General features: G+C 35.1%; 3 protein-coding genes across 3 annotated transcripts; 2 read left to right on the top strand and 1 right to left on the bottom strand.

Annotated features, from left to right (window-relative positions):
* Nucleotides 1-2,913: 2,913 nt before the first annotated feature.
* Nucleotides 2,914-7,642, top strand: LOC120253082 (probable boron transporter 7). The gene is made up of 14 exons (XM_039261356.1): nucleotides 2,914-3,253; nucleotides 3,767-3,887; nucleotides 3,983-4,065; nucleotides 4,162-4,354; nucleotides 4,511-4,649; nucleotides 4,755-4,920; nucleotides 5,067-5,233; nucleotides 5,346-5,519; nucleotides 5,709-5,804; nucleotides 5,958-6,074; nucleotides 6,187-6,512; nucleotides 6,606-6,885; nucleotides 7,011-7,172; nucleotides 7,283-7,642. Exons 2-14 carry the CDS (start codon nucleotides 3,784-3,786, stop codon nucleotides 7,313-7,315), a joined length of 2,040 nt encoding a protein of 679 aa, XP_039117290.1. The 5' UTR covers nucleotides 2,914-3,253; nucleotides 3,767-3,783; the 3' UTR covers nucleotides 7,316-7,642.
* A 464-nt stretch (nucleotides 7,643-8,106) lies between these two features.
* On the bottom strand, nucleotides 8,107-13,950 carry LOC120253163 (potassium channel AKT1-like). Its single transcript, XM_039261477.1, has 11 exons — nucleotides 13,632-13,950; nucleotides 12,838-13,203; nucleotides 12,611-12,668; nucleotides 12,200-12,517; nucleotides 11,844-12,089; nucleotides 11,648-11,746; nucleotides 11,451-11,483; nucleotides 11,163-11,348; nucleotides 10,783-10,977; nucleotides 10,608-10,683; nucleotides 8,107-9,514 (listed from the first exon to the last, which is right to left on the bottom strand). Exons 1-11 carry the CDS (start codon nucleotides 13,823-13,825, stop codon nucleotides 8,577-8,579), a joined length of 2,709 nt encoding a protein of 902 aa, XP_039117411.1. The 5' UTR covers nucleotides 13,826-13,950; the 3' UTR covers nucleotides 8,107-8,576.
* Nucleotides 13,951-16,847: 2,897 nt separating this feature from the next.
* LOC120253136 (GTP-binding nuclear protein Ran-3) lies at nucleotides 16,848-20,537 on the top strand. Its single transcript, XM_039261436.1, has 8 exons — nucleotides 16,848-17,032; nucleotides 17,170-17,239; nucleotides 17,428-17,484; nucleotides 17,570-17,687; nucleotides 19,111-19,200; nucleotides 19,284-19,463; nucleotides 19,545-19,622; nucleotides 19,947-20,537. The coding sequence occupies exons 1-8, from the start codon at nucleotides 17,030-17,032 to the stop codon at nucleotides 20,014-20,016; spliced, it is 666 nt and encodes a 221-aa protein (XP_039117370.1). The 5' UTR covers nucleotides 16,848-17,029; the 3' UTR covers nucleotides 20,017-20,537.
* Nucleotides 20,538-26,300: the final 5,763 nt, after the last annotated feature.

A 26,300-nucleotide genomic window follows, 5' to 3' on the forward strand; every position in this document is an offset into this window, starting at 1 on the left:
AGCAAAATTTTTCAAACAAATAAGTATGCGCATGCGGGTCCACCAATTAACTAATGTCAAAAACAAAACCACATAATTCATATATTTAAACTCGGTGACCCGAGTCAGAGTGTCAGAGTTCATCTATTTACCCTCGATGATCCGAGCCAGATTTTCAGAGGCCGTTATTCTCCACCAACCGAACGGTGTGAAACTAATTTCTTATCAGAGTCAGAGTATGTGTCGACATGGTTACTATATCAAAATATGTCCGGTCCAAAATCATTGTCAATGCAGAAATAATAAAATTCGGTGATCCTTTTTTTTCTAATGAAAAATAATTCTAATTATTACAAAACGATAATGACTTAACTTAGTCAATAATTAAATTACAATAGTCATAATCTAATCCAAAAAAACAAATAACGAACACAATTTAAGTACACATAGTTGACAGCTCAATGATTAATTCGGTAAATGCTTAAGTATACAAAGAACCCCTCACTGAGTTTATGGTTAACAAATTTAATAGTAAATTTTATTTCAAAAAATTTAATAGTGAATTTCAAACAATTCAGTGATTCACAAATAACAAAGGTTTATATAGATTTCAAATAATAATAATAATAATAATAATAATAAAGTATATCATATAATAATTAACTGAAAGTTGCTGACAGAACATGTGATATAATTAATTAAATTATTAGAGATTAATCAGTTAAATAAACCAATAAACACATGAAAGATTTGTAAATTCTGACAATGATGGTATGCACATCAGTCAAAACAAAAGGTATTAAATTAACCTATCATTCTTTCAACAGTAAACTCAAAGTAATTAAATAATTATGTAGATCATTGTCGGTAATCAAAATTTAATGTATACATATATATATATATATATGTTTATATGTGGTTTACTTACCTGAAAAATCTCTTACCCTAAAATCAGAATTCGAAGAAAGGCCCTAAAACATGAACATTACATCTTGACTTAGAATTCCCAGCTTAAATAATACAATAACCATTGGCTAGCAATCAACAAGCCTCTAAAATATTAAATAGGCAAGTTTATAAAATAATCTATGACCAAGATCAACCCTAAATATAAAATTAACCAGTTACCAATGATTTAACTACTATTCATAACAGGGATGTACCATGTATTAAATCTTATAATGACAGAAAATTTTATAACAATTAATACTTACAGTATACATATATGTATATCTACACACACCTTTACAATTTGGGCCGCATAACTGAAGAATCATTCCAGCCACCAATTTGGTATATATATATATATATATGTAAACAAAGTACAAGACTTCAATTAAACATGTGCATTCAATGGATAGCATGGTTACTCTTAACTTAACAATAACACTGTTGACAACCTATACTAGCTTTTGAAAATAACAATGTAATTGATGAAATTACTAGCCACTCACTACAACAGAGATCAAAGTGCATGCTTCTTCTTTTATATATATATATATATACACACACACTAGCCACTCATCTAAAATAGAGATCAAATAGAGATTAAAGTGGCGGCTTAAAAGAAGAATCCTGAAATTATTCACTAACTACAAAATTTATGACACAAGCCATGCTCGTTCACATCTAGTCCAGCATGCAAGCTTCCACCTATTTTTATAAAACAAAGTTACATAGTTTATCTATTTTTATTTAAAAATAAAATTTATATGCATAAACCGGGGAGGCAAATATAGCAAATATATATGTGATAGCGTCAAGATTCTTTCTTAATTTGTCAAAAGTTAAATTATTCAATACATAAGATCACAACCTTGCCGAATGTGTGTACGTAATTTATTTATAGAAGTTTGTTGGGCTTGCACAAAACATTAAAGAAGGCATCAGGCTTGCCATTTATGAACATTTCAAATTTTAAAAAAAAAAAGAAAAAAGAAAAGAGAAAACAAACAATTGCATTGTTAGAATGTTACATTGAATAGTGGATGAGCATACATGGATGCAAGGAGTCACACTTAATATATGAAAGGGTAGGTATTAGTTTAGAGTTGAATCCCAACAACATGAAAGAATAGAGTTACACCAAAAGACGAAAAAATATAGTTATGCTGACATACAAAATACAAAATTTAACTCATCACACTCCTCATATAAAAAACTTTGTCTTTATTTTTAATGAAAGTGAATTGATCCTAAGCCAATTATATTTTACTACTAGCACTTAATTAAGTTACTTCATCTCCATTTCTGTGCAATTTGAAAATAAACATAATGGCCGGTTCTAATATCACATTCATTTACCAATGCAATTCTTAAATTATTTATACTTTATTATTATTATTTAATAAAAATAGATAAACTACTTTCATTAATTTAGGCATGATATAATTCACTTAGATAGAATATTAAAATAATCATTTTGATTTAATTAAAGTGGTTTATCCACCTTTTCACAAAAACAAAAAAAAAATTGAAATAAATATATATGCTTTTCCACAAAATCTTATCATGGTCATGAATCTACAACCCAAACTATCATTTTACCTTTTTTATAATTCCATAATCAATTCATTTCAATCTCATACCAAAAGAAAATTAATTTTTAAATTAATTTTATTCCACTAATTTTTTTATTTAAATATGAATAAATCATAAATTTATTGAAATAAATCTTGTCCCACTAATTACACTTTACCAAAGAAAAAAAAATTTGTAGCATGCATGACAACGAGAAGAGGATTTCATAAAAAAAAATGAAAATAGTTGACAGTACAATCAATAATGGATGTAAAGTAGCTTAAAAAAATGTAGATATAAAAAAGTAGGGCCCAGCACGAGTCGCGGGGGATTTTAAAAAGGGTGTGTTTCCCGGCAAACAAAGGGCTGGCATTGCTCCCTCTCCCTTTCTTTCAGGAGTTGAGAAAGAAAGAAAGAAATAGAAAAACAAGTTGTAACCTAAACCAACCCCTTCGCCAGCAATACCAAACACAAAAAATAGAAACCCTTTCTCTCTCTCTCTCTCGATCACACCATCAATCAATCAATTAATCAATCAGGGACAAACAAAACACCCTCGATTCGATCCTTGGCCTCTTTCTCTTTCTCCATCAATTAACCCATCCTACCTCGCTAGCTTCATTCCTTTTGGGCTTCTCCTCCGGTCACTAGACTGAAGGAGTTGCCTCTCCATCTCCATCTCCATCTCCATCTCCATCTCCTTCCCTCACCCTCTCTCGCTCTCTTTGGCTTTGATCCTTTTCCATATAGCCAGGTCCTCTTGCTAGCTCTCTCTTCCTCTTAAACATATTAATTAATTTTCAGATTTTCATTTCATTTCATTTCGTTTTCCTGCATGAGATTTGATCAATGCCTTGTGTAGTGTTTATTCTTTTCTTTGTTTTTTCCATGGCGCACTTTCAAGTATATATATTAATATATATATGAGTAAAAAAAAAAAGTGAAAGGCATCTCCCAAAGTCATGCAAGTACGTGAATAATATAATGTACTGTAATTCAGGGCAACGACAAATATATATATTATATAAAAGTAAATGCATTTCGTTAGATGAAAAAGAGCAATTTCATGAGCATAATAATTACTAAGGCAACAATATTTAGACGACCATTTTTTTTTTTTTTTCAATGAAACAGTGATTTATCTATGTTTTTTAAATTAAATCATTTTATGAATATGTCTTCCAATTTTATTTTGATAGTCATTACTTTTAATTAAATGTATTTTAATGCATGCTAAAACATATGACTCTTGTTTTGGTGAAACCAGAAGGAATTAATTAATTAATGGAGCACATCAGGACTCCCATGAAGGGAATCCTCAAGGATATCAAGCGAAGAGCATCATACTATAGTCATGACTGGACCGGTGGATTTCGTTCTGGATTAAGGTATATGTATATATATATATATTGGAATTATCATCTTCACTCCTCTCTTCAATCTTAATGAACTTAATTTTGATTCGATAGTACTGCATGCCCAGGATATTGGCTCCTACTATGTACATCTTCTTTGCTTCTGCTCTTCCGGTTATCGCCTTCGGTGAACAACTAAGTAAAGATACAGGTGATGAGTGAGTGCTCTCTTGATATTCCTCTTTTAACTTTACATGATATATATCTGCATGCAGTGTGATATATAAATTTTCATTTTGTTGCCTAGATGGAGCATTAAGCACGGTTGAGACTTTAGCTTCGACAGCCATCTGTGGTATTCTGCATTCAATATTTGGTGGACAACCCATGTTAATCTTAGGAGTTGCAGAGCCCACTGTAATCATGTACTCTTACCTATACTCTTTTGCCAAAGGACGGGAAGATCTCGGTTCTCGTCTTTTCTTGGCTTGGGCTGGATGGTATATATATATATATATATATATATAACTCGCGTGAATCAAATAAATTATGGAAACCTCTTTAATGTGATTGCAAAATGCCATTGATTTTGATTTTGATTTCGGTTTTGGTTTTCTTTTTTGCATGGTTGTGCCTGGCCGGTCTTTCTTTCGCAGGGTTTGTATCTGGACAGCTCTGATGCTAGTACTTCTTGCGGTGTTCAATGCATGCGCTGTTATTAGCAGGTTTACCAGGATAGCAGGAGAGCTCTTTGGGATGTTAATCACTGTTCTATTTTTGCAAGAAGCCATCAAGGTGAATCAACATTCAAAATCTTAATTACGTACTCCAAGCTAAATGTACGTGTTTTTAATTAATTAGCTGACTTATTATAGTACTAAATCGTTTTCAATGACACAGGGAGTTGTTAGTGAGTTTGAAATACCAAAAGGTGAAGACCAGAGTCAGCCACTGTACCAGTTCCAATGGCTATACACGAATGGGTTACTGGCGGTCATATTCTCTTCTGGAGTTGTATTTACTGCATTGAAGAGTAGAGGGGCGAGGTCATGGCGTTATGGCACTGGTACGTTAATTTGTCTGGTCGTCTATTTTTTTCTTCCTTATCTTATCTGTATATATAAATATATATATATATATATATATGTATTTAATATGATCAGTAGACACACACACATGATTTAATTTAATTAATTGTGAATGCAATTGCAGGGTGGCTGAGGAGCTTCATTGCAGACTACGGGGTTCCATTGATGATTTTAGTTTGGTCAGCATTGTCTTATGCTGTCCCAGGCAAAGTCCCTTCTGGAGTTCCCAGAAGGCTCTTCAGTCCACTTCCCTGGGACACTAATTCATTATATCACTGGACTGTTGCAAAGGTGTGATTGTGCGAATATATATATATATATATAGTTGGCTTCATCACCCTTGATTTTATTATTATTAAATATTTTTTTAATGATAAGAATTAAAAAAAAATACATGATGCAGGATCTGCTGCATGTTCCCCCGATTTACATATTTGCTGCCATCGTACCAGCCATTATGGTTGCAGGACTTTACTTTTTTGACCACAGTGTTGCCTCTCAAATGGCTCAGCAGAAAGAGTTCAATCTCAAGAAGCCATCAGCTTATCACTATGACTTGCTAGTCCTTGCGATTATGGTACATGAGTTTAGTTCTTTTAGCGATTATATGTATATCTTTATAACAAAGATGATGATGTATGGATGTATGCACACCGTGGTTTATCCACTTTAATCAAAAAGTTTGAATGCACACACATTGACATTAAATTAACTCCTGACTTCAAGAAGTTGTTTATAAATTGATACCCTGCCTGAACTTCCACAGGTGTTGATTTGCGGGTTGGTGGGACTCCCTCCTTCAAATGGGGTGCTTCCACAGTCACCTATGCACACCAAGAGCCTTGCTGTTCTCAAGAAGCAGGTCAGTCACACAAACAACAACAAGAACAACAGCATTGTCATTTGTCCATGTCTTTTAATTATTATATAATACTAACAATAGTTAATTAGTGCATATATGCTTTTGAATTTGAATAACAAATTAATGAAAAGGCTCCTTCTTGTTCCTTCACAGTTGATTCGCAAGAAGATGATTAAGACCGCAAAGGAGGGCATACGGCTCCAAGCTACCAAGTCACAGATATATGGCAAGATGCAAGAGGTCTTCCTAGAAATGGACCAAGGCGGCCATGTAAGACAACATACATACATGCATGCATGACCACCTTAATTTTATATGTATATATATATATATATATTTTTTTTTTTGTCTTACAACATCTAATGAAATCTCTGTTTTGCAGACAAACTCAGTAGTAAAAGAGCTGGAGAACTTGAAAGACGCTGTAATGAGACACAATGGTGGTGCAGGAGAGTTTGAAAGTCATTTTGATCCAGAGAGACAGATTGAAGACGCTCACCTGCCTGTTCGGGTGAATGAACAGAGGGTGACCAACCTGTTCCAGTCCCTTCTTGTGGGTGCTTGCCTCGGAGCCATGCCTGTCATCAAGATGATACCCACATCCGTTCTTTGGGGTTATTTTGCTTACATGGCTATTGATAGCCTTCCTGGCAACCAGTTCTGGGAGAGGATATTACTCATTTTTGTCACTCCTCGCAGGCGTTTCAAGTGAGTTTTTAAAAATTAAAAAAATTAAAAAAATTACCCAGATCTAAAGAACCAATTGACATCACATATGGCATGACCATACTTTCTTGTCAGGGTTCTTGAAGGTGACCATGTTTCTTTTGTGGAGTTGGTTCCATTCAAACAAATAGCTGCTTTCACTCTGTTCCAGTTTGTATATTTTTTGCTGTGCTTTGGGCTGACATGGATACCAATAGCTGGAATACTTTTCCCATTGCCATTCTTCCTGTTGATCAGCATCAGAGAGCATCTTCTCCCAAAACTTTTTCACCCAGATTACCTTAAGGAATTGGATGCAGCCGAGTACGAGGAAATTCCTGGTGCACCTCACCGTGACCACAGCATCACATTTACGGTATATCCTACTTTTCCTTTATCTCTGTACCAAAACCAAACCAAAATAAAACTTGGCTGATTGTTTTCATTTAAACATGATTAACCTTGAACATTGCTATTTCTATTGCTATGCTGTGCGTGCAGGAAAGGGAAACATCTACATCTGGTGATGATGACACAGAAGAGGAAGAGGAAGAGGAAGAGGAAGAGGAGGTGTGTGATGCTGAGATATTGGATGAGCTAACAACCAGGAGGGGTGAACTTAAACATAGAACCAGAAGTTTCTCTGAAGACAGGTTCCTTCAGGTAAGTTTCTAGTTTCTAGTTTCTAATTTCTATTTCAGTTGAATACATGATAGGTAAGAATAAGATACATTCTGACTGTCAAAACTTGCATTGGCTTTGTTTGTTTGCAGGTTCATCCGGAGAAGGGGGGCCCACAAGAGTGAGGAAAAAGGAACTATAAACTAAGTGTCAAGCTAAATCAAGCAATTGCTCAATTACGTAAAATGAGCTAAATACCCTTTTTCTTTCCAGTAACTCTGCCTATTACTTTCTTCTATTATCTTATACATATAGAGAGAAAGAGAGAGGGAGAGGAAAAGAGAGAGAGTGGAGAGAGGTGAGGAGAGGTCGAGTACCATGTATGATATGATGATGTCTCCAGCATTGCACTCAACTTCATTATGGAGAAAGAGAAGAAAAGGCCTAAATTATGTAGCATAATTTGCCATTATTCAGTTAAATAGGGGCTAGTTATGAAGAAAAGAGGAAAATGGGATTTTAAAAAAAGGCAATTTATAATGGTTTGTTACTCACTTATTATAGTTTTGTTAATGCTAATTACAAGGGCAAGGGAGAAAAGCCACATTGTGACTTATGATTGGTAAAGTTGGAGTTTGATAATATAGATTGTGTTCCTGTGCTATTACTAGCATTTTTATTTTCTCCATTCCTTCTATTTGAGGCTGGCTCCAATATAAGCATGAATATCCCACTTCACTAATTTCTTGGGTAGAATGTTGCCCATCTCGCCAATGGTCAAGAATTGCAGTTTGAAGAAAACAAAATATATGGCATACAACATATTGAACCTTGGTAAGTAGAAAGTATCTATTTATTTACAGTGCTTAATTACTAATATTGATCAGTTGAACGCTGGTGTTTTTATTTCTCCATAAAGGGGGGAAAAGCTGTTCATTATAGCACAATAGTCTATATTAAAAAGAGTTGCAAAGTATTTCCATGAAGCTTGTCGATACAACAGATTCTTTTCACCCGATATTATTTATTTATTTATTTATTTTTGAAATAAATATAAATAAACTACAAATTTATTGAAAATAAAAAACCGCAGACCCGGTGTTATTTATTGCTAAGTCTGTACATCCGGATTTCAGTACTATTTGATACTGTTTATATTGATGTTTATTGCTAAGTCAATGCATCAATCAATCAATAAAGGTCCCCAAGCACCAGTGAGTAAATTTTGTATTCTACCCATGCCCCCACTGAAAAGATACAGAGTACAACTATCCAAAGATCCTGATTTTCAAAACTTATCAAGATCTTCAAGAATAAACGGTTTTTTTATTTTTTTTATTTTTTTAAGAAAGGCGACCAGCGGCGCCCCTGCTCTATAACACTCAACTCCATGGTTGAGAGTTGAGAGTTAAAGCAGGAATTAAGTTATTGTTTGACCATAAATATTCAAACTTGTGAGGTGTTATTACCATCTCCTCTCAACCAACTGTCGCTAACCAAAACAAGTTGATCACCGTCCCTAATGACATTTATGTCATCAATCTCAGCTCCATCTCTGGTGAAGACCATGCTTGGTAAGAAGCCAAATTTCCTTGCACCAACTTGTCGCAGCTCATTGAGTGAGCTAGGCAGTAGCACAAGTTTGTCTGCCATGCCACTTTTCTCTGGGCAGCTAACAGTAACTCGTTTGGGAGGGTGATGGTGAACAGCTGAGACGCCTGCACACCTTGTAGGCACCATGGAAGAGAGAGGTGCACTGACATTATTAGCATGCGCAGCTGACATGATCCCGAATAAGGAGTTGTGAAAATTACTAGCCTTCTGCCATCGGTGGCCTTTCCTGGAGAAGATTGCATCTCCAGGTGATGGTGATGGTGATGGTGATGGTGATGGTGATGGTGATGGTGTGGCTTCAAAGTTGGCATGGCGTATTGAAGGTTCACTGCTAAACTTCCCAACCAGTTGAGGAGCTTGTAACGAGTCGGCCGTGGTGGAAGATTTGTTATCACGTGCGTTTTTGGCTTCAAAGATGGCTTTTATCTCATCATGGCCTTGTTGGTCAGCAAGATCTCTGGCTGTCCAGCCATTCATGTCTGCTTTATCAATGTCAGCTCCATGTTCCACTAAAAACTTGGCCATTTCAACATTTCCTTCACAGACAGCTAAGTGCAGAGCAGTGGTGCCATCCATCCTTGTAACGGTCACATCCCCTCCATAACGAACTATATCTTCAAGAAGCTCCAAGCTGTTTTGCTCCGCAGCAGTACATGCAAACTGGCCTATGTCACCCGCAGAGAGGTTTGCACCATTGTCTACCAGCAAATGGATGATCGCCTCATGTTTGCCAAGTATCGCTTCCCACAGCGGAACACTTCCTTCTGAATCTGCACATTACCGGGTGGAGATGAAACAGTATTAAAACACTGGACTAAACAGGTCAAACTCAAGAGTTAGAATCAGTTGCCAAAGCCCACTAGTCCAATGCTCAATAAAGAACATAAATATCTCTAGTGTCAAGTGAAGAAAATGACTTTTGCAATTATTTTGTGGGGGTTTCCATGGACAACCTTAAATCAGGGTGGAATTGGGTGGATAGGAGTATAACATGTCACTAATGAAGAGAGAGAACCAATAATTATATACTATTGTTCCATAAGAGGCAGCATGACAAAGCTTCCTGATCACTTTATCAGTGGCAAATAAATGATAAAGATAAAAAAGTAAGGTAACACAGTTCAATGGCCGCCTAACACCATTAAGCCAATTTTGAGAAGCACATGCAAACACTCGTCAGCGAAGACCAATGCCAAATCAAGTCCACAAGGACTTGCATTATGTAGGAAAGAAAGACAAGTGGAATGGCGATTGTTGGGTTTCACTAGAATCCAATCAAAGGCTCTTTTATAAAAGGCGCAGATTCAGACTCTCAGTCTGTTCAGAAAGACATTAAAATATAGAGGAATTACCACTTTGAAATCAGAACGAGTAAATCATAGTTCAAAGGATAAAGGGAGAATTAAGCCAATAAAATAACTATGACCTGCATAGATAACCTATGCAAAAGCTGAAAGTCAAACACAATATACAAAATTGGATAATTGATTGATACAAGTACCCGGTTGGTTAGTACCTTAGGTTCAGGTGAAACAAGTCAACTCTCCCAAAAAGATAAAGCTTAGTATAATAAAATGCTTGACAGGATTTGGCAATAACTAGTAATATAATAAAATTGTGGATTATCCACTTCGTCAAAAAATAAAATAAAAAATAACTAGTGCTAAAGATTTGAGGTCAACTCTTTAGTAACTTGGCAGACAACTAACTTAACCAAAACCCAAAACTGTTCCAAAAGTAAATGCATGGAAACACATACAAAAAGGCAAAACTTGCAGGAATAAGGATGATGCTGAACTTCACAGTTAAAATTTCACATTGACAGGATTTAGTGATGGGTAATTTCCAATATTTGCATCATACCTTTGATGTTGGGATCTGCCCCGTAATCTAGAAGGAGAAGAACACAGTTCTCGCTTCCTTTGGAACATGCAATATGCTGGAATAGACAAACAGATTTAAAAAAAAACCAGTTACTTAGTTAAATATTTGATTGTTCTTGGAAACAAGTTAAGATGTAGGTGCAAGTGTCTCAAACCAATGCGCTCCGCCGATTATTGTCTGATTCATTTGGATCTAAACCACGCTTTAGGAGCTGATGTAATAAGAGGTCATCTCCTCTAATTGCAGCAAAACATAAAGTCAGAGGCAAGTCCATTCGGCCTCGCGCCAGCATATTTTCTGTCTCTCTCAGGACGCCTTCCATTAAAGGGTCTTTCTGCCCTTTCAAGAACTGAAATGGTAGAAGAGAGAATTACCTACTGATGAGGATTTGAGTACCATCTAGGAAAGAATAAAATAATTTCTTCTGCCATTGGGCAAGGCTATATTTAAGAGATTAGGGCATCCATAACAAATAATTAATTCATGACAGGGAGAAAAAAAAACAGAGAAACTAGGAGAAAATTCATGTTTTACCTGCAGAAGATTGTTCATGATTATAGTTCCATCCCCGACATTTGATTGAATTATACTTAGGAATGTGGTGCGATTTAAGCGCAACAGCTGACACAATTTTTTGGTGCGAACTGTGAATGGCTGAGGTCTGTAGCAAAGCACTCCGATTTCTCCAACCAAATCACCTGTCCTGGCCTCCCTAACAATCTGCAAGTTGCACACCATAATTGAGACATTTTCAATGGTGTATTTCATAAATATTCATTAGAAAATCCACAAATTGTTGTGCTTGTGCTTATCCAAACTTGCCTTTTCAGTTGCATTCGTGTGCTCTATTATATCCTGCAGGCATTGAAGAAAAGGTTTAATAACTATGAAAGATGGAGAACATGGCATTTTGATCTTGTGCACAAGTTACAGAGTAATCCAGGGCGTATGTTTCAAGTTTTTCCCAAGGACAAATTAGATCCCTTAAAAAGAAAACTGAAAATAAAAGTTGTCCATACCACACTGCCAGTGACTACTATGTAGAAATCGGTAGGTGCTTCATTCTGCAGAATCACATCCTCCCTCGGAGGAAAGTACTCGGCTTTCATTTCAGAAACCTATGAAGATATTTACAAACACCAAGCAAAGTTGTGATGTTAGAGGAGTATAAAGCAAACCGACACATAAAAATGTGAAAAAATTTGGATGCCTTACAAGTTGGAAGAGTAGATCATCAGAAACACCACGGAATAAATACACCTTAAGGACAAGAGAATAGAACAGAAAATGGGAAATGCTGGATCTGATGGCTTTAGGAAGAGCATCAAGTGTCTCTTGTTGCTGAAGACCCTCTGAGTCTGTCCTGAACTTCAAACACAAGTGCGCCAACATCTGATCTTGCAACCGTCCAGGAAGCTGGTTTCTCTTTGCAAAACCTGAGGCGGCTTGAATGGTATCCCTCTGTAATTAAACGCACACTCATCAAAACACATGCACAATCATTTTTCATTCATACATAATCATGAGTTTCAGCAGGAAGGTTTTCGCTGAGTTTGATTGAAGGAACTTACAAATTTCCTAGTTCTGCTGGTGCCGTGAACAACTAGGTTGGTCATATTTCCAATCAAATATGCCGTTAATCCAAGATTAAAGAGCATGTAAAAGGTGTCAAAAATCATCTCTCTTGTGTTTTGAGCGTGCAAATCTCCATACCCAACAGTTGTGAGGGTCGTGATTGACCAATACATTGATGTAACATAGCGAATCCATAAACTTCTTTCACGGAAGTCTGGCATGGACGCCCCAATCCATGTCATACTGGGGTCATGATATCTCGCTGCAAGAAGATAATAGAAGCATCCCGCACAGTGAACAGCAAAGAGAGTAACCTACAGAATTGATAAAGAACAACTGAAAAATGGTATGACTATGATCATAGCATTCATAAGCAAAGAAAACACGAAGACTGAGAAGTTGCTTACACAGATGAGCTTTGCACATCGAACCCAGAAGTAATTAAAGTTCCTGTCTTTCTCCAACCTGTCAAAGGAAAGAGGAAACTGTATATATTAGAATTGCTCAAACAAGACCTGTCATATAACCATTGATCTGAATTTTATGTCTTCAACGTAATGCCAAACAGGAACAAAACAAAACCAATAAAGAAACTGCACGGTGAATTCAAAACTAGTGAAACAGAGTCATATACCTGGCAAAAAGCGAGCTGACTCTCCGGAGACGCCAAAGCCGAAGCATGTTAAAAAACCCATATGATCTGAGTTTATGAGGCAGAATTTTGCGAGCGACCTCAGATGGGATAGTTGAAGCAACATCTAGAATAAACCAGCTGGTTGTGTACCTCCAAGCAATTTTTTTTGGTTTGTCTACGAGAAGATATGTTGCTCTATCCAGGTAGGCCACAAAGAAGGTCAAGACGATGTCAATGGCAAAAAATCCATTAACAACGTTATCAGCAATAGCTAGGCCTCCCTTTGGTCTTTCCAGAAACCCAAACTCAAAAGGAGATACCCAAGCAGAATATATGACCAGAATAATAAGAAATGTCTCCCATGCTCTGCGGAAAAAACCAGCATCCAAATACTTTAAATAAATACCAAGCTTATTGATCAGCTTGAAGACCACACATGAGAGATGCACTGCTTACAGAATCAATAATTATCCAACCATCCATCACAACAATTGGAACATGAAAAAGTACACGATTTTTTGAAGAAGAAACAACAAATTCGAATTCCTGATATTATTTACTTTAAAAAGAAAAGAGATAATTAGAAGACATAAACAGCAATCATAATAACCTTCTACTCTTACTTTTCAAAGGGGAACTATGTCTTTTGCTCTTATTATAAACAGCAAGACAAACAGCAAATTCAGACATTCAAATATATAGAACGAGAGAATAAGAAAACACATCAAACTATATATATTATTAAGGAAACTGATGAATTGCTGGACGGAAAAAGAAATTTTTAAAAAGAATACCTATAACGACGATCATAAGGGGACAAGATGAACCTCCGAAGCTTAACCCTTCGATTGCTCCTGGCACCGAGAGATGGAAGCATCCCGCTGGAGAGGCTGTAATGACTCCCATCCCGGGAAAGCTCAGCCTCTAACTCCCGGCCACACATTGCTGGCACATTGAACACCCTTCTCCCCCTGTTCCCCTCAGCCATAACTAGTCTCTCCTTTCCACTCCTTCTCCCTCCCCACCAATCTCAATCCCAAGCCTTCATGAAATGAAGCTGGATCTCAAATCAATAGCGCCACTGTTGAAGAGAAGCAAGAAGTCTTAAACATAAAGAAAGTATTTCTTTGGAATTGGAGGCGATGACTGATTGCGCGCAGTATGAGAGTACTATTTATATGCTACTCCGGGAACACGCGAGGGCTGCTGACTTGCATAAGCCGACTATGATTCTGATCTATTATCATTTATTTATTTTATAAAATTACATAAGTCCTATTCAATAGTATTCATTACGAAAATAATAAATAAATAAATAAAATTACTAATTCTATTACTTTTAAGTTTTAATACGGATCAAAGCCCGTATATAAAATTGATGTTGTTGCTGACACAACACATCTATTTCCCATTTTCTGGATACATTCAAAGGCACAACAATCTTCATATTTATTATATATATATATTATATATATTTTAAAAAACACTAGATAAACTACAATCGATGATATCCATTATAAATCTAACAATAACGGGATGGTTATTGTTAAATTAATTTTCTAAAATAATTTATAAATTAGTTACAATGCTAATTTTGTTACAATTTTATCAAATCTCTCTCCTCCTCTTACATTATAATTTTTTTCTTTTTTTTAAAAAAAAATTAATAAATCATAAATTTATTAAATAAAAGATTTTGATTTTTATACATATTTAAGCACATTTTATTTTTTATATGAGTCTTATGTGTAAATTATGCATGATATAAATAAATAGGTTATCATATATGTAAATAAAAATTTTAATTTATTATATGTAAATAAAATCAATGAAAATAATATGAATATAATAGTATTTAAATTATATATATATATATTAATAAGGGGATGTGACATATTATATTCCCACTATGCATATTATATTCCTCGTCAATCGGATCATAAACAATACTCCTACTAAATACTAATTAAAAGAAATGCATATAAAAATTTTCAACACCTCCCCATGTCAACTGCGCTATAAAGAAAAGAAGTTGACAAGACAAGATTAGCATTTTTTTGCCGAAAAAGGAAAAAATATGTATATATTAGCATTATTGTTATAGTCACAAAGTCCACCGTGTTGCAGGTTGACATTGCGTTCATTTTTTATAATTCAATATCAATGCATGCCCTGCAGATTGCTCAATCCTATATGCACTCTAATGTTTTTTATTTTTTCACGAAAGGACAAGCTATCTGTCATTTTTTCTGAAAATTTGATTTACTTTTTTATATAAAATATCTATAATATCATGTATGGATGAATTCTTACAGTAATATTATATATATATATATATGTATAACAATGCAACCCGGTGAAAATTGTAATTTTTTTATAATTATTCAATTTTTCATTTTATTAATATGGATAACTCACTTAAAATATATACACTTTTTATTGTTATTTTTAGATTGAGAGATTTGAAAATTAATTAAAAGGTGGATAAATTATTGTTTTATTAAAGAAAAGAATTGATTGAGGATGATTGAGCCAAAAAAAAAAAATTCATTGCTTTATTGAGAAAAAAATAATAAGACTTTTGTTAAGGTGGTTATTTAATTAAAAAAAAATAAGAAGATTGATTAAAGATGAATAATTTATTTGCTTCTTGTAATATTTATGTCCTTGTTTCTTCCCTTTCTTTGTTTTCCTTGCACGAGGATGACATAATAATATCCTCCTTTGTATACGTTGAAAGCCCCACAAAATCAAAAGACGACACCCCATGCCCATGTTTTTGTTTGGCCTTTCATGACAATTCTCATATTCAATGTATTCAACAACTTTACTCCCTTTCAATTATAGTTCCGTTGTTTATTTATTTATTTATTGGATCTTATTCATTGTCTGCAAATTGTTTTGTTTTGGATCTGATATATATATATATATATATATATATATATATGTAGCATGTCTTTTACTTGCCTTTCAATCTTGTTGCGTTCATTGAACGTTTTGTGCATAAGATTCGAATCCGATTGGTGTGTTGAAAAACTTAAAAAAGGTATAGAAATGAGAGGCCACTATGTTTTGTTTCTTACTTTCTCGCGCATGATCCTTAACTTTAATTAGTTTGAACTTACCTTGCCAATGATTCCTTATCATCGTCTCGCCCCTTTTATCATCTAGAACATCAATTATTAACTACAAAATAAAAAAATATATATATATATATCTATAAATTGAAAAAGATCGGATGAGCCGTTTAATTTGGTCTGTCTGCCTGCTGATCCAATGGAAGATGATGATGCATGCTTGGTTCATCCCATTAATTATAGATGGACAATAGCCCACTGATGCAATGTTCCACGGCCTTTACAAACTCTATACTCATCAAATGCTGCCCTAATATTAAGGCTTACACATCACTTGCTTATATAATAAAAAATAAATAATATCTATTTAATTTAAGTGGTTTATAAAATTCTTTTTTTAAAAAATAATAATAATATTACAAAGTTACAAAATGACCACTTTCACATCAAAGGATGATAACTCTTTTCTTTACAAAGATCAACTTTCTTAAATTTTTTTTGTTTTTATTATTCTGAATAACAATTAAGCTTTTAATTTTATTTTCATGGTTGTTTTTTTTTTTAAAGACAAAATATGACTACATGACTTTGTTATATCAAGTCAACATATTAAAATGCAATTTGTTCTTGATACGTACATGTAATGTGTGTATATAAATAGTAATAATGCGAAGTTGGGCTTGGTTCGGGTCTGATCAGACTGACATTCGCATCCGATCCCAAGCGTGAGAACAAGTTCAATATTATTATTATTATTATTATGGGGGTCGTGGTCCACCGGCCATGCTCTTAGGCATCGAGAATCCTGAAAAGCAACGGTGGATGCCTCTACCACGTTATATTAATATATGGAAAATCCAACGGCTGGCAGAGTCGCGTCAAATGAAAGCCAAAGACCACCGCCTCTATTTAATTCCCTCGCTCCTCCACCTCTCTTTCTACTTCTCCTCCATTTTTTTCAATTTTAATTTAAAAGGCTGCTTCTTCTTCTTCCCCTCCCCAGTCCCCTGCGCCGCGTAAGAGAACCAAAAAAAAAAAGCAAAATCCTTTGCTCAAAATACTCCGCAGCCTCTCCCTCGTCGATTCGATCGATCGATTGATTGATTGATTGATTGATGGTATGTGTTCCTTCTCTCGTTTTACCGATTCCGTTCCTCTTTCCTTCCATTGCTCTTGCCGAATCTTTTTTTGCTTTATTGGTCTCACTCATCAGTATATATAATCTATCTCTTGTTGTTGAATCCTTTTGTCTCAGGCGCTCCCGAATCAGCAGACTGTGGATTATCCAAGCTTCAAGCTTGTGATTGTAGGCGATGGTGGTACAGGTGATCAATCGTTTATTTTCTCTATATTGAGCTCACTTTCTCTCGGATTTCTAGTATTTTTTTTGGGTCTTTGCTGGTTCTAGATCGTTTTTTATCCTTTTTTTTTTTAAAAAAAAAAAATCTTGTCAAATAAATCTTTGATCCGAGGAAATGGAACCATCTCAATTTGCGTATTTGATCTATTGCAGGGAAGACTACGTTCGTGAAGAGGCATCTTACTGGAGAGTTTGAGAAGAAATATGAACGTAATAAGAATCCCATCTCATTAATTTGACTAATATATATATATATATATATATAAATTCCTTTTGTTCATAATGTTATCTCCAGCTACCATTGGCGTTGAAGTCCATCCATTGGATTTCTTTACAAACTGTGGGAAGATCCGGTTCTACTGCTGGGATACCGCTGGCCAGGAGAAATTTGGTGGCCTAAGAGATGGATACTAGTGAGTTTGTTAGATCCCATTTTGACCCTTTGTTCTTCTTTGGCTGCTAAATTCAGTGTAATGCACTCCACTCTCACATGATAATATTAAGTATAACAATGCTCTATGTCTCAATATGACGTTTTGGTGATGTCCCTGTTGTTAAATTGTTTAGCTGGTGAAGTTGAATGATTGTTATTAGTTATGCACTTTACTCTATCAATCTTTTAATGTTTCCAAATAGCAAACTTCAGTGTTTAGTAGCAGCTAAGGGATTTATATGATTACCAATTTACCATTACCCTTCTCTTGGTTTCGATATACTTTTGATACTAATGCCTGTCTAATAGAAATTGGCAATAGATTTTATGTAGTTTTGTATTCCTCTTTGTGGGTTCTCAAACTTGATGAAGCCTTGCTGAGTTATTTAGGGCACTGACATCTTTACTTGCAAAAATGCTAATGGGAACAACGCAAGACTCAAGAATATGTTTTTGTAAGAAGATGAGAGATAGTTACAAGTACAACACTTATTTCCTTTGTATGCATTAATGAAAAAAACCTCATTTTACCTTTTTAATTTGTCAGTTACTTCAACCATTGATGATAAAATCAATAAGAAATAAATCAATTGCCAGAGAAGGGATTGCACTAAAGTCACAAGAAGACTTATGATTCCTATTACATATGATAAGATTGGAATGGTGGTATTGATTGCATCATGCTTCTCATTCTCTTACAAAACTTGTTATGCTTTGATGTCAAAAAGGCAAAAATCAATAATATGTCTTCAAGGTCTGTTGGACGGGGAAGATATTTGTTGATGCATTCCAATCTAATATTACTTTCTCTGTGTCATAGGTCTTTACTAGATCACTAGTAGAATTTCACTATCACAGTATTAATGGCCAACTTTTGTTTCTATCAATGTATTCTCTAACACAAAATCTGGTCAGCATTTGGTTCTAATTTTGTTTTATATTATGCGCTATTACAATTTTGAACTTTTCATCATGTAAAACTAATTATACTTTATGTAACTGTTATTGTGTTGATCATATGTTTTCAGGCTTAATTTTTGATGGATCAAATTTAGTGAACTCCTCTTATATTGGGTTTATTTATCTGTTGTGTCCAATTTGCATATTGTCACAGCAAGTGGGCATCCCCAGTGTAAATTTTTGTACGTTGCACTCCTGAATTGCTAGTAGCTTTTGTTTCTCTCATGCACTACGCTATGTCATGATCAAATCTTACTGGAAATCAATCTTCTTAGTTGGATCCCATCACAGTTTGCCAATTTTTTTGCCAAGTATGTAGTCCAAACCTGGATGAATTTTTGATCCCTGCCTTTTATCCGTTGGCTTCCTTCACTTGCATTATTATTATTATTATTATGAATTTTGTTTGTGGTATAAGGCTGACACTATTTCTGTGACTACAGCATTCATGGGCAATGTGCTATAATCATGTTTGATGTTACTGCAAGGCTTACATATAAGAATGTTCCAACATGGCATCGAGATCTGTGCAGGTGAGACTTTTACATGTTTTTAGAAGAACCCACGCTTTTGAAGAGATCATCTGATTGCATTCAAATTATTCTGCCGTTATCAGGGTCTGTGAGAATATTCCCATTGTTCTCTGTGGCAACAAGGTAGATGTCAAGAATAGGCAAGTTAAGGCTAAGATGGTTACATTCCACAGGAAAAAGAATCTTCAGTACTATGAGATCTCTGCCAAGAGCAACTACAATTTTGAGAAACCGTTCCTATATTTGGCTAGAAAACTTGCTGGGTAGGGGATTATTCTGTTTATTTTTTACTTTGTATTTGTCATATTTGGTGCTTGTTATGATAGAAACTTTCCTTGGTTCAGGGATTCAAACCTTCACTTTGTTGAGTCACCAGCCCTTGCTCCTCCTGAAGTTCAAATTGATCTTGCTGCTCAGCAACAGTAAGTGAAATTAAATACAACTGCAGCTGATAAATTTGTCAGAACATTATGCATCTTTATTGTAGTTTGCATGTAACAGTCTGTTGGTCATGAGGGGCAAATTGTTTTCATTGGGCTTGAGCGTGACTGACTGAACTTGAATATTAGTGCCATGCATTCTCTCTTTTTAAAATTTCAAGCCCGGTGGATCTGTCTGTTCTCACTGGACCTTAAAAAATCATGAATAATATTACAATGTAAAAGGAGAGTAAGCCGTAGGGTAAAGAGATGTGTCTTATTGTTAGGCATGGATCTATCTGGTAATGACAAATTGTGGTTTTCCAGGTACGAGGCAGAGATAGCTGCTGCAGCTGCACAGCCCCTGCCAGATGATGATGATGATGCTTTTGAATAGATGAATGTCCCTGGTGCTCCAGTAGTAGGTTTTTATGTCGCCATTGATTTTATACTCTAAAGTATATTCAGAAAGTTTCTGGAGAGTTTGACTGTTTCTTACCTGGTTTATTTGGTTGTGATGATTAGTATGCACTGATGTAAGACCGGGACTCATTTTTAGTATATTAACCACCCTTGCTCAGATTGTATCCGTCATCTACATAGGCTTGGGTTGCAACTGGTTTCCTAATGATCTTCCAATATCTACAGTTTGATAACATCCATATTGCCAGATGCATTTCAGTCTTTTTTAATGCTTCTGCTGGTGATGATGTTTGTGGCCTGATAGAGAGCCTAGTTTTTTTTTGTTGGTTTCAAATTGATGTTTGAAGCAGTGTTTTGTGTGATTACAAATTACTGTGCATGGGGAGCTGTATTTCTTTTTCTTGTTCTTATTTGGATGACGCAGCGGTATATGGACCAGATGTGTATTAACTTGCAAATCAAGCAAGATTAATTAAATTGAATTTTTTAAGACAATAATTGTAATTCTATTGATAAAACTTTCCTGTCATTGTGGTGCAGATCTATGCCATTGAGATTTTTTTTTTTAATTAAATCAGATGACAATGGTTCACTGTGGACTTGATGTGCGGATCCTTAGTGCATGAGCTATGGGCTGTTCTGGCATGTCATATTTGTAACTTGTAATAACCTGGAATGTGAACTTGGGTTTGGCAGTTGAATGTCAATCGTCTCGCGAGTTCCTTCCTTCATCTTTTGGGCCAAGGTGTCATCACAATTGAGTTTTTTTTTCTAATGTTAATTCTTTTCTGGTTTAAAGATCAGGTGCTATGTGTTTGTCTATGCATGACTAATCTGTATTAGTTTTAATAATGTGTAAATTCTCCACGTGGATGTAATAGAAAAATTTATATATGATATGGAAAGAATACTATATCCTTGCGTGGTTTGATTGATCAGATGGATGTACGTGTTTCAGGAGTATCCATATTTCCATTCATTGGTCAAAGATGGTGTGCAGGTTACTCAAGTTCCGAAGACTACTTTTGCACCATGAGGTTTGCTGATACAAATATATATATATATATATTAGTAATAACAGCGGAGGAAATAGGCCAACCAAGACAAACATTGCATGTGAGTCTCTAGGATTTTGCTGTTGTTCCACAACCGAACCAAGAACATGAAGCTAAGCAGTCTGAGTCAGGTACAGTCTGATCACTGGGTATATGGTGAAAACTTATAATTCTTTCCCGGTTTGGTTTCAGAGGACTATCTATATATATATATATCTAGAGAGCTTTGGAATTGGAACCATATATATATGGACATTCATGTTGTCATCTGGAAGTGCGCCTTCATTGAAAAAGGTGTCATGCATCATTATATTTTGTGTTGCCAACGAAATGCATATTTTTTCTTTTGCCGTGTAGAGTGGGACATTGGATCGAGTTTTTTTTCTGGAGAAAGATGGTCAGTTTCAGTATAATTTGCAGGGCAAATGCTGACAAATAATGCTTGGGTTGGTTGGATACAAAGGCTCTAGAGGTAGTAGTCATTCAGTAGTCCTGCTGAGGCACATGTAACCACTGTTTAGCTGCAAAGTTTCAATATGCCAGGCTTGTGACCCAATCATTAACAACAGAAGTGACATGAACCTGGACTTGATGACCATTTGTTGTTTGCTCCTCAAGTCTCAAGCTTAATTAGCATGTACAGTACAACAACCAGTCGTCTCTAATTTAATTTGGTATTAATTTTATACGCTACCATTCAGAATTTGTCAGCAAATAATAGAGGAACTGAGCATATATATATATATATATAGCATTGGCTAGCTAGTGCGCTTGTTTTTTTTTTAAAATATAAAAAGGACAATGATGAGCATAAGGAGTTAGGGCAAAGGCGGCGGCGTGTTAACCGGGAGAATGCTAAGGCAGGTGAGAGGAGTGAGCTGTGATATTGCTTTCATTCCACTTTGGGTCCAATGATGAAACAGTGGATGTGTGATGCAGCGCGCTTGCCGGTGCAAGCAAATGCACATGGCTTCGAACGTCAAAAACATAATATCCATATATATATATTATGTAATGTATTATCTCCGATGGCCCGCACCCATCGGCATATTCCATTCCCAGCTGGTCCAAAGCGATCAGCTCAGCTGGCACTGGGCCCTCCCGGCCTGGCCTCTCCACCCCCAGTGAATAGACAGATAACGCATCTCCCTTAATAAATAATTTGTACAAGACACGCACCCAAGAAGATATGATCACTAGCTATATATATATATTATATATTATATATAGTTAGCCTACTTGTTAGTTATTATCTCCACCTGACTGCAACTGCAACTGCTGCTGCTGCTGCTACTACAACTTACTACAAACTAATAAGTTGTTTTTGTTGGTCATATATAATGCATACTCGATAGGAATTGAAGACCGGCCGAATTAATTATGGTGGGGGTTTATCCACCATGCATATATCAACTAGCTAGCTAGCTAGCTATAGGAGACACGCATTCATTAGTTTTTACTCGGTGGTGTGTTTATTGCCTAATATTGCTTGAGGGAGACGAGACGATCGATGAGGATAGTACTCTCGGATCTGGGTTTTTATTAATAGCGATGACCCACTCCGACTGATATATATATATATATATATATGTGCATAATCAGTGAGAGTCAGTCTGGTGCTGGTTCTGGTTCTGGTTCTGGTTCTGGTTAGTGGGTGAATACTGCTGAGCAGAGGCCTGCACATTTAAAACATGCATGCATGCATTAAGGATGATGGGAGAATGAGCAGTACTGTATAGTAATGTTAGCCAATGCAATTAATTGGGGGAGAGAGAGAGAAAGACTTTATATAACAACATGTCGACAGATGGAGACTTGAAAAGGGAGTGTGACAATATTGGGTTGGGCCGGTGGACAGTACTGTCGGTGCCTGGTCGGGAAGTGAATGAGATGCTGTATCTACCTACACTACAACTCCTCCACTGAGTGACAGCCGACCACCACCCACAACCGAGTCTTGCTGCTGCTGCTGCTGCTGCTGCTGCTGTTGCTGGTCTTGCATGCTATTAATTTTAATATATATATATATATATATATGCAAGAACACTGAGGAGGATCCGGTATATAGCTAGGGTAACCCAGAATATATTAGTAAACATCAATGATCTCATGGCTTCACAAAATCTTATAAACTGTGATTTAATGAAATCATTTGCCAGTTTGATCCGCACAAGCCGGTACACATGATATATATGCAACAAGTGAGAGATGCCAAAGAGATTACATATTGTGTTTGTGGATGAATGGTTGCTCATGGCTACGACCCCCAATTAATCATGCAATTGCTAATAATTGTGGATGCGACTCGGATGATTCATCGCATTGGGAACATAAAAAGATTCAACAATGATGGATCACCTAGCTATATCCAGTTTTAGTTATAGGAGCAGGAGAGAGGAATCCACTTCCCCACTCCTCTGTTTGTTTTTCCAAGTTTATCCAACCAATATACATTATACACAGGCACAGGCACAGGCACAGCAACAAATTAAACACCTTCCAAGCTTATATGAATTCAATTATTCAAGCTCTCTCTCTCTCTCTCTCTCTCTCTCTCTCTCTCTCTCTCTCACTTTCTATATATATATATATATATATAAGAACTAATCTAGGCCGGCTTTAATTAGTCCAATGCATGAAAAGAAAAGAAAGCTCATTGCAATGTCTTTTCATTACGAAATGCAGAGATTATTATGTAAATTTATAAAATCTGAACCTCAAACATAATTATAATTTCAGTGTAGATATAATATATATATATATATATATAAACAAAAGGACATAAGATGATGACAAGGACAATGACTATGACTGCATAGCAGTGTCCAAGCAAAGTTCTTCAAGGAGGGACAGAATCATGTGTGAAACTTAAGGGTGTGAATTTGAAGAAAGGATCCAATCACTGCGATTTGAAAGAGCTTGTGAAAGGCCAGATGAGAACTAACTTCTTAAAATTCAACTAAATGATTGAAAGACTCTCAGTTGTCTTCTTAATTTGAAGAATGTTAAGAGTATTGCTTGGCATGTTGGCGTTTAATCCTGTACATCACACACACACAATTTATAGCAGATCAACAATATATATATATATATATATATATATTTTTAATAAAATAAAGCAATTAAAAAAAAAATCTTGGATTATATTATCATTACTTGAAGGATTTGGCTAAACTTCCTTGAAAGGAACAGACATATACTCTCCTCCAAACTTGGCACTGGTTTGTAGCTTTGTGGACATCATCCAAAATATAAGAGTAGTGCTAATTAATTGAAAAGGACATATTCATTGTATGAGTTGGCTTGTTGATTCGGTTTTTGTCACAAAAATCCAGATCCCAACACCTGGCCAAAAATGCATCGGCACCCTCTGACTATAGTTATCAAAGCATTCAATATATATATATATATATATATCACAATTTATCAACAACTTTGTACCATGTTACTTTATAGAGCTAGATCAACATTGAATTAAATTAACATTTGTTATGATAGTGCTAATCCAACATATAAAATAAAATTAAATGACAAGGTTCGGATGTTCTGCAAATATCATTTCTTTGCCTTCTTTTAAAAATTTTTGAATGTGCTTGATCACCTACTAATTAAGCATCCTGTTTCTAACAATGTGATAAACATATATTGTTGCTATCCGCATTATAGTATAAATAAACGTGAGAATACATTGGGCGCATTTTAGCAGCAAAGTGATATTAAAGATCAAAAAATAAAATATATGAAATGCTTCTTTTGAAATATTTTTTTTAAATAAACATGGGCAAGGCATGTTACCAGGAGTGGGTGAGTACATGTGAGGATCACAAACCCAAGTCTTATAACACTTGTGTTTTCATCCCGTGTAGGCTAAGGTTTAAACTCACCTCTTTAATGAAATACAAATACATTACACAAACGATGCGATACTAATAAACTAAATAACTGTTTATATATATTTTTTTTAAATTATCATATTATGTCATAGGATACGACATTAACAAATTATTGATAGATGACAGTGACAGTGTGAATCATTGGATTGGTTCGCACATGATGAGCGAAGAGGTCTCTGATATATTATGAAGATGAGAATGAAGTAGGATTTTTGGTTTTTGTTTTTTGTTTTTTGGTTTTAAGGGATGGATTCTGTCTTGTGGCCACAAATCATTTTATGCAGTGTTTTCCCATAGTTGTGTTAATTTTGTGGTTTAGATTTGATGTTATGTTATACTGTTCATTGACGTAAACTCCACTTCAGCCAAGATTTTCTCTGTTTTAACTTTCTCATTAATTTACTAAGTGATCAGTATTTACTTACCAGTTTTCAAATCTATTTAGATTTTAAGATTCAATTAATCAAAATTTACTCTGTAGAGAGAAAAAAAAAACAAGAGTGGAACTTTATCCTTTATGTCTTGATGGTCAAAATAATCATAATAATAATGATAATAATCTGTCAGGTGTGCACCGCAATGCCAAGAATAATTTACTCTTTTCTAACGAACTAATTAATTAAAAAAAAAAAAAATTAAAAAGAAACATGCTGTGTTAAAGAAAACAGACGCAAAGCCCTAGCATTAGGGTTTTGTAATTTGTGAAACCCTTCGGGTTTTGGGTGGTCATGTCCCATCCTGTCTTGTTTCTATTAAGGCAAGGAATAGCAGATGTGGGCCAATCTAAAAGGGCCAAACCAAGTGAATATACAAAAATGAAAAATGAATGGATTATTATAGATTAATATATATTAATATTATTATAAAGATTATAATAAGATGAGATCATGAGATGGAGATTATGTGCTTGTTGTCATGCTTCTGTTTCCCAAGTGCAATCTCCTAATATTCCAATCCACACGCACACCAACTCATGCCCCGCCCCTTATTAAATTCTTCGTATGCACAGTTGTTTATTTATTAATTAATTATCATGTTTTTTTATCCAAACTTAATTATCATCAACTGACTGATTATCAGATTGTTTTAATTTGTTGAATGTGTGTACATATACATACTTGATCAACAACACTGCTGACATTGAATGAATATACATGTCTTCGAGTAAAGCTCTGAGCACTAATGCAACTCCCCATTTATTATGTGTTGATATAACGAGCGCCATATATGTATTAGAGATATGTGCACAAATCATAAATGGATTATTCGACCCGTGTGCCTTCCCCCTATGATACATGATTTAGACAACA

The sequence above is a fragment of the Dioscorea cayenensis genome, chromosome 26, assembly GCF_009730915.1.
Source record: "Dioscorea cayenensis subsp. rotundata cultivar TDr96_F1 chromosome 26, TDr96_F1_v2_PseudoChromosome.rev07_lg8_w22 25.fasta, whole genome shotgun sequence".
NCBI lineage: Eukaryota > Viridiplantae > Streptophyta > Magnoliopsida > Dioscoreales > Dioscoreaceae > Dioscorea > Dioscorea cayenensis.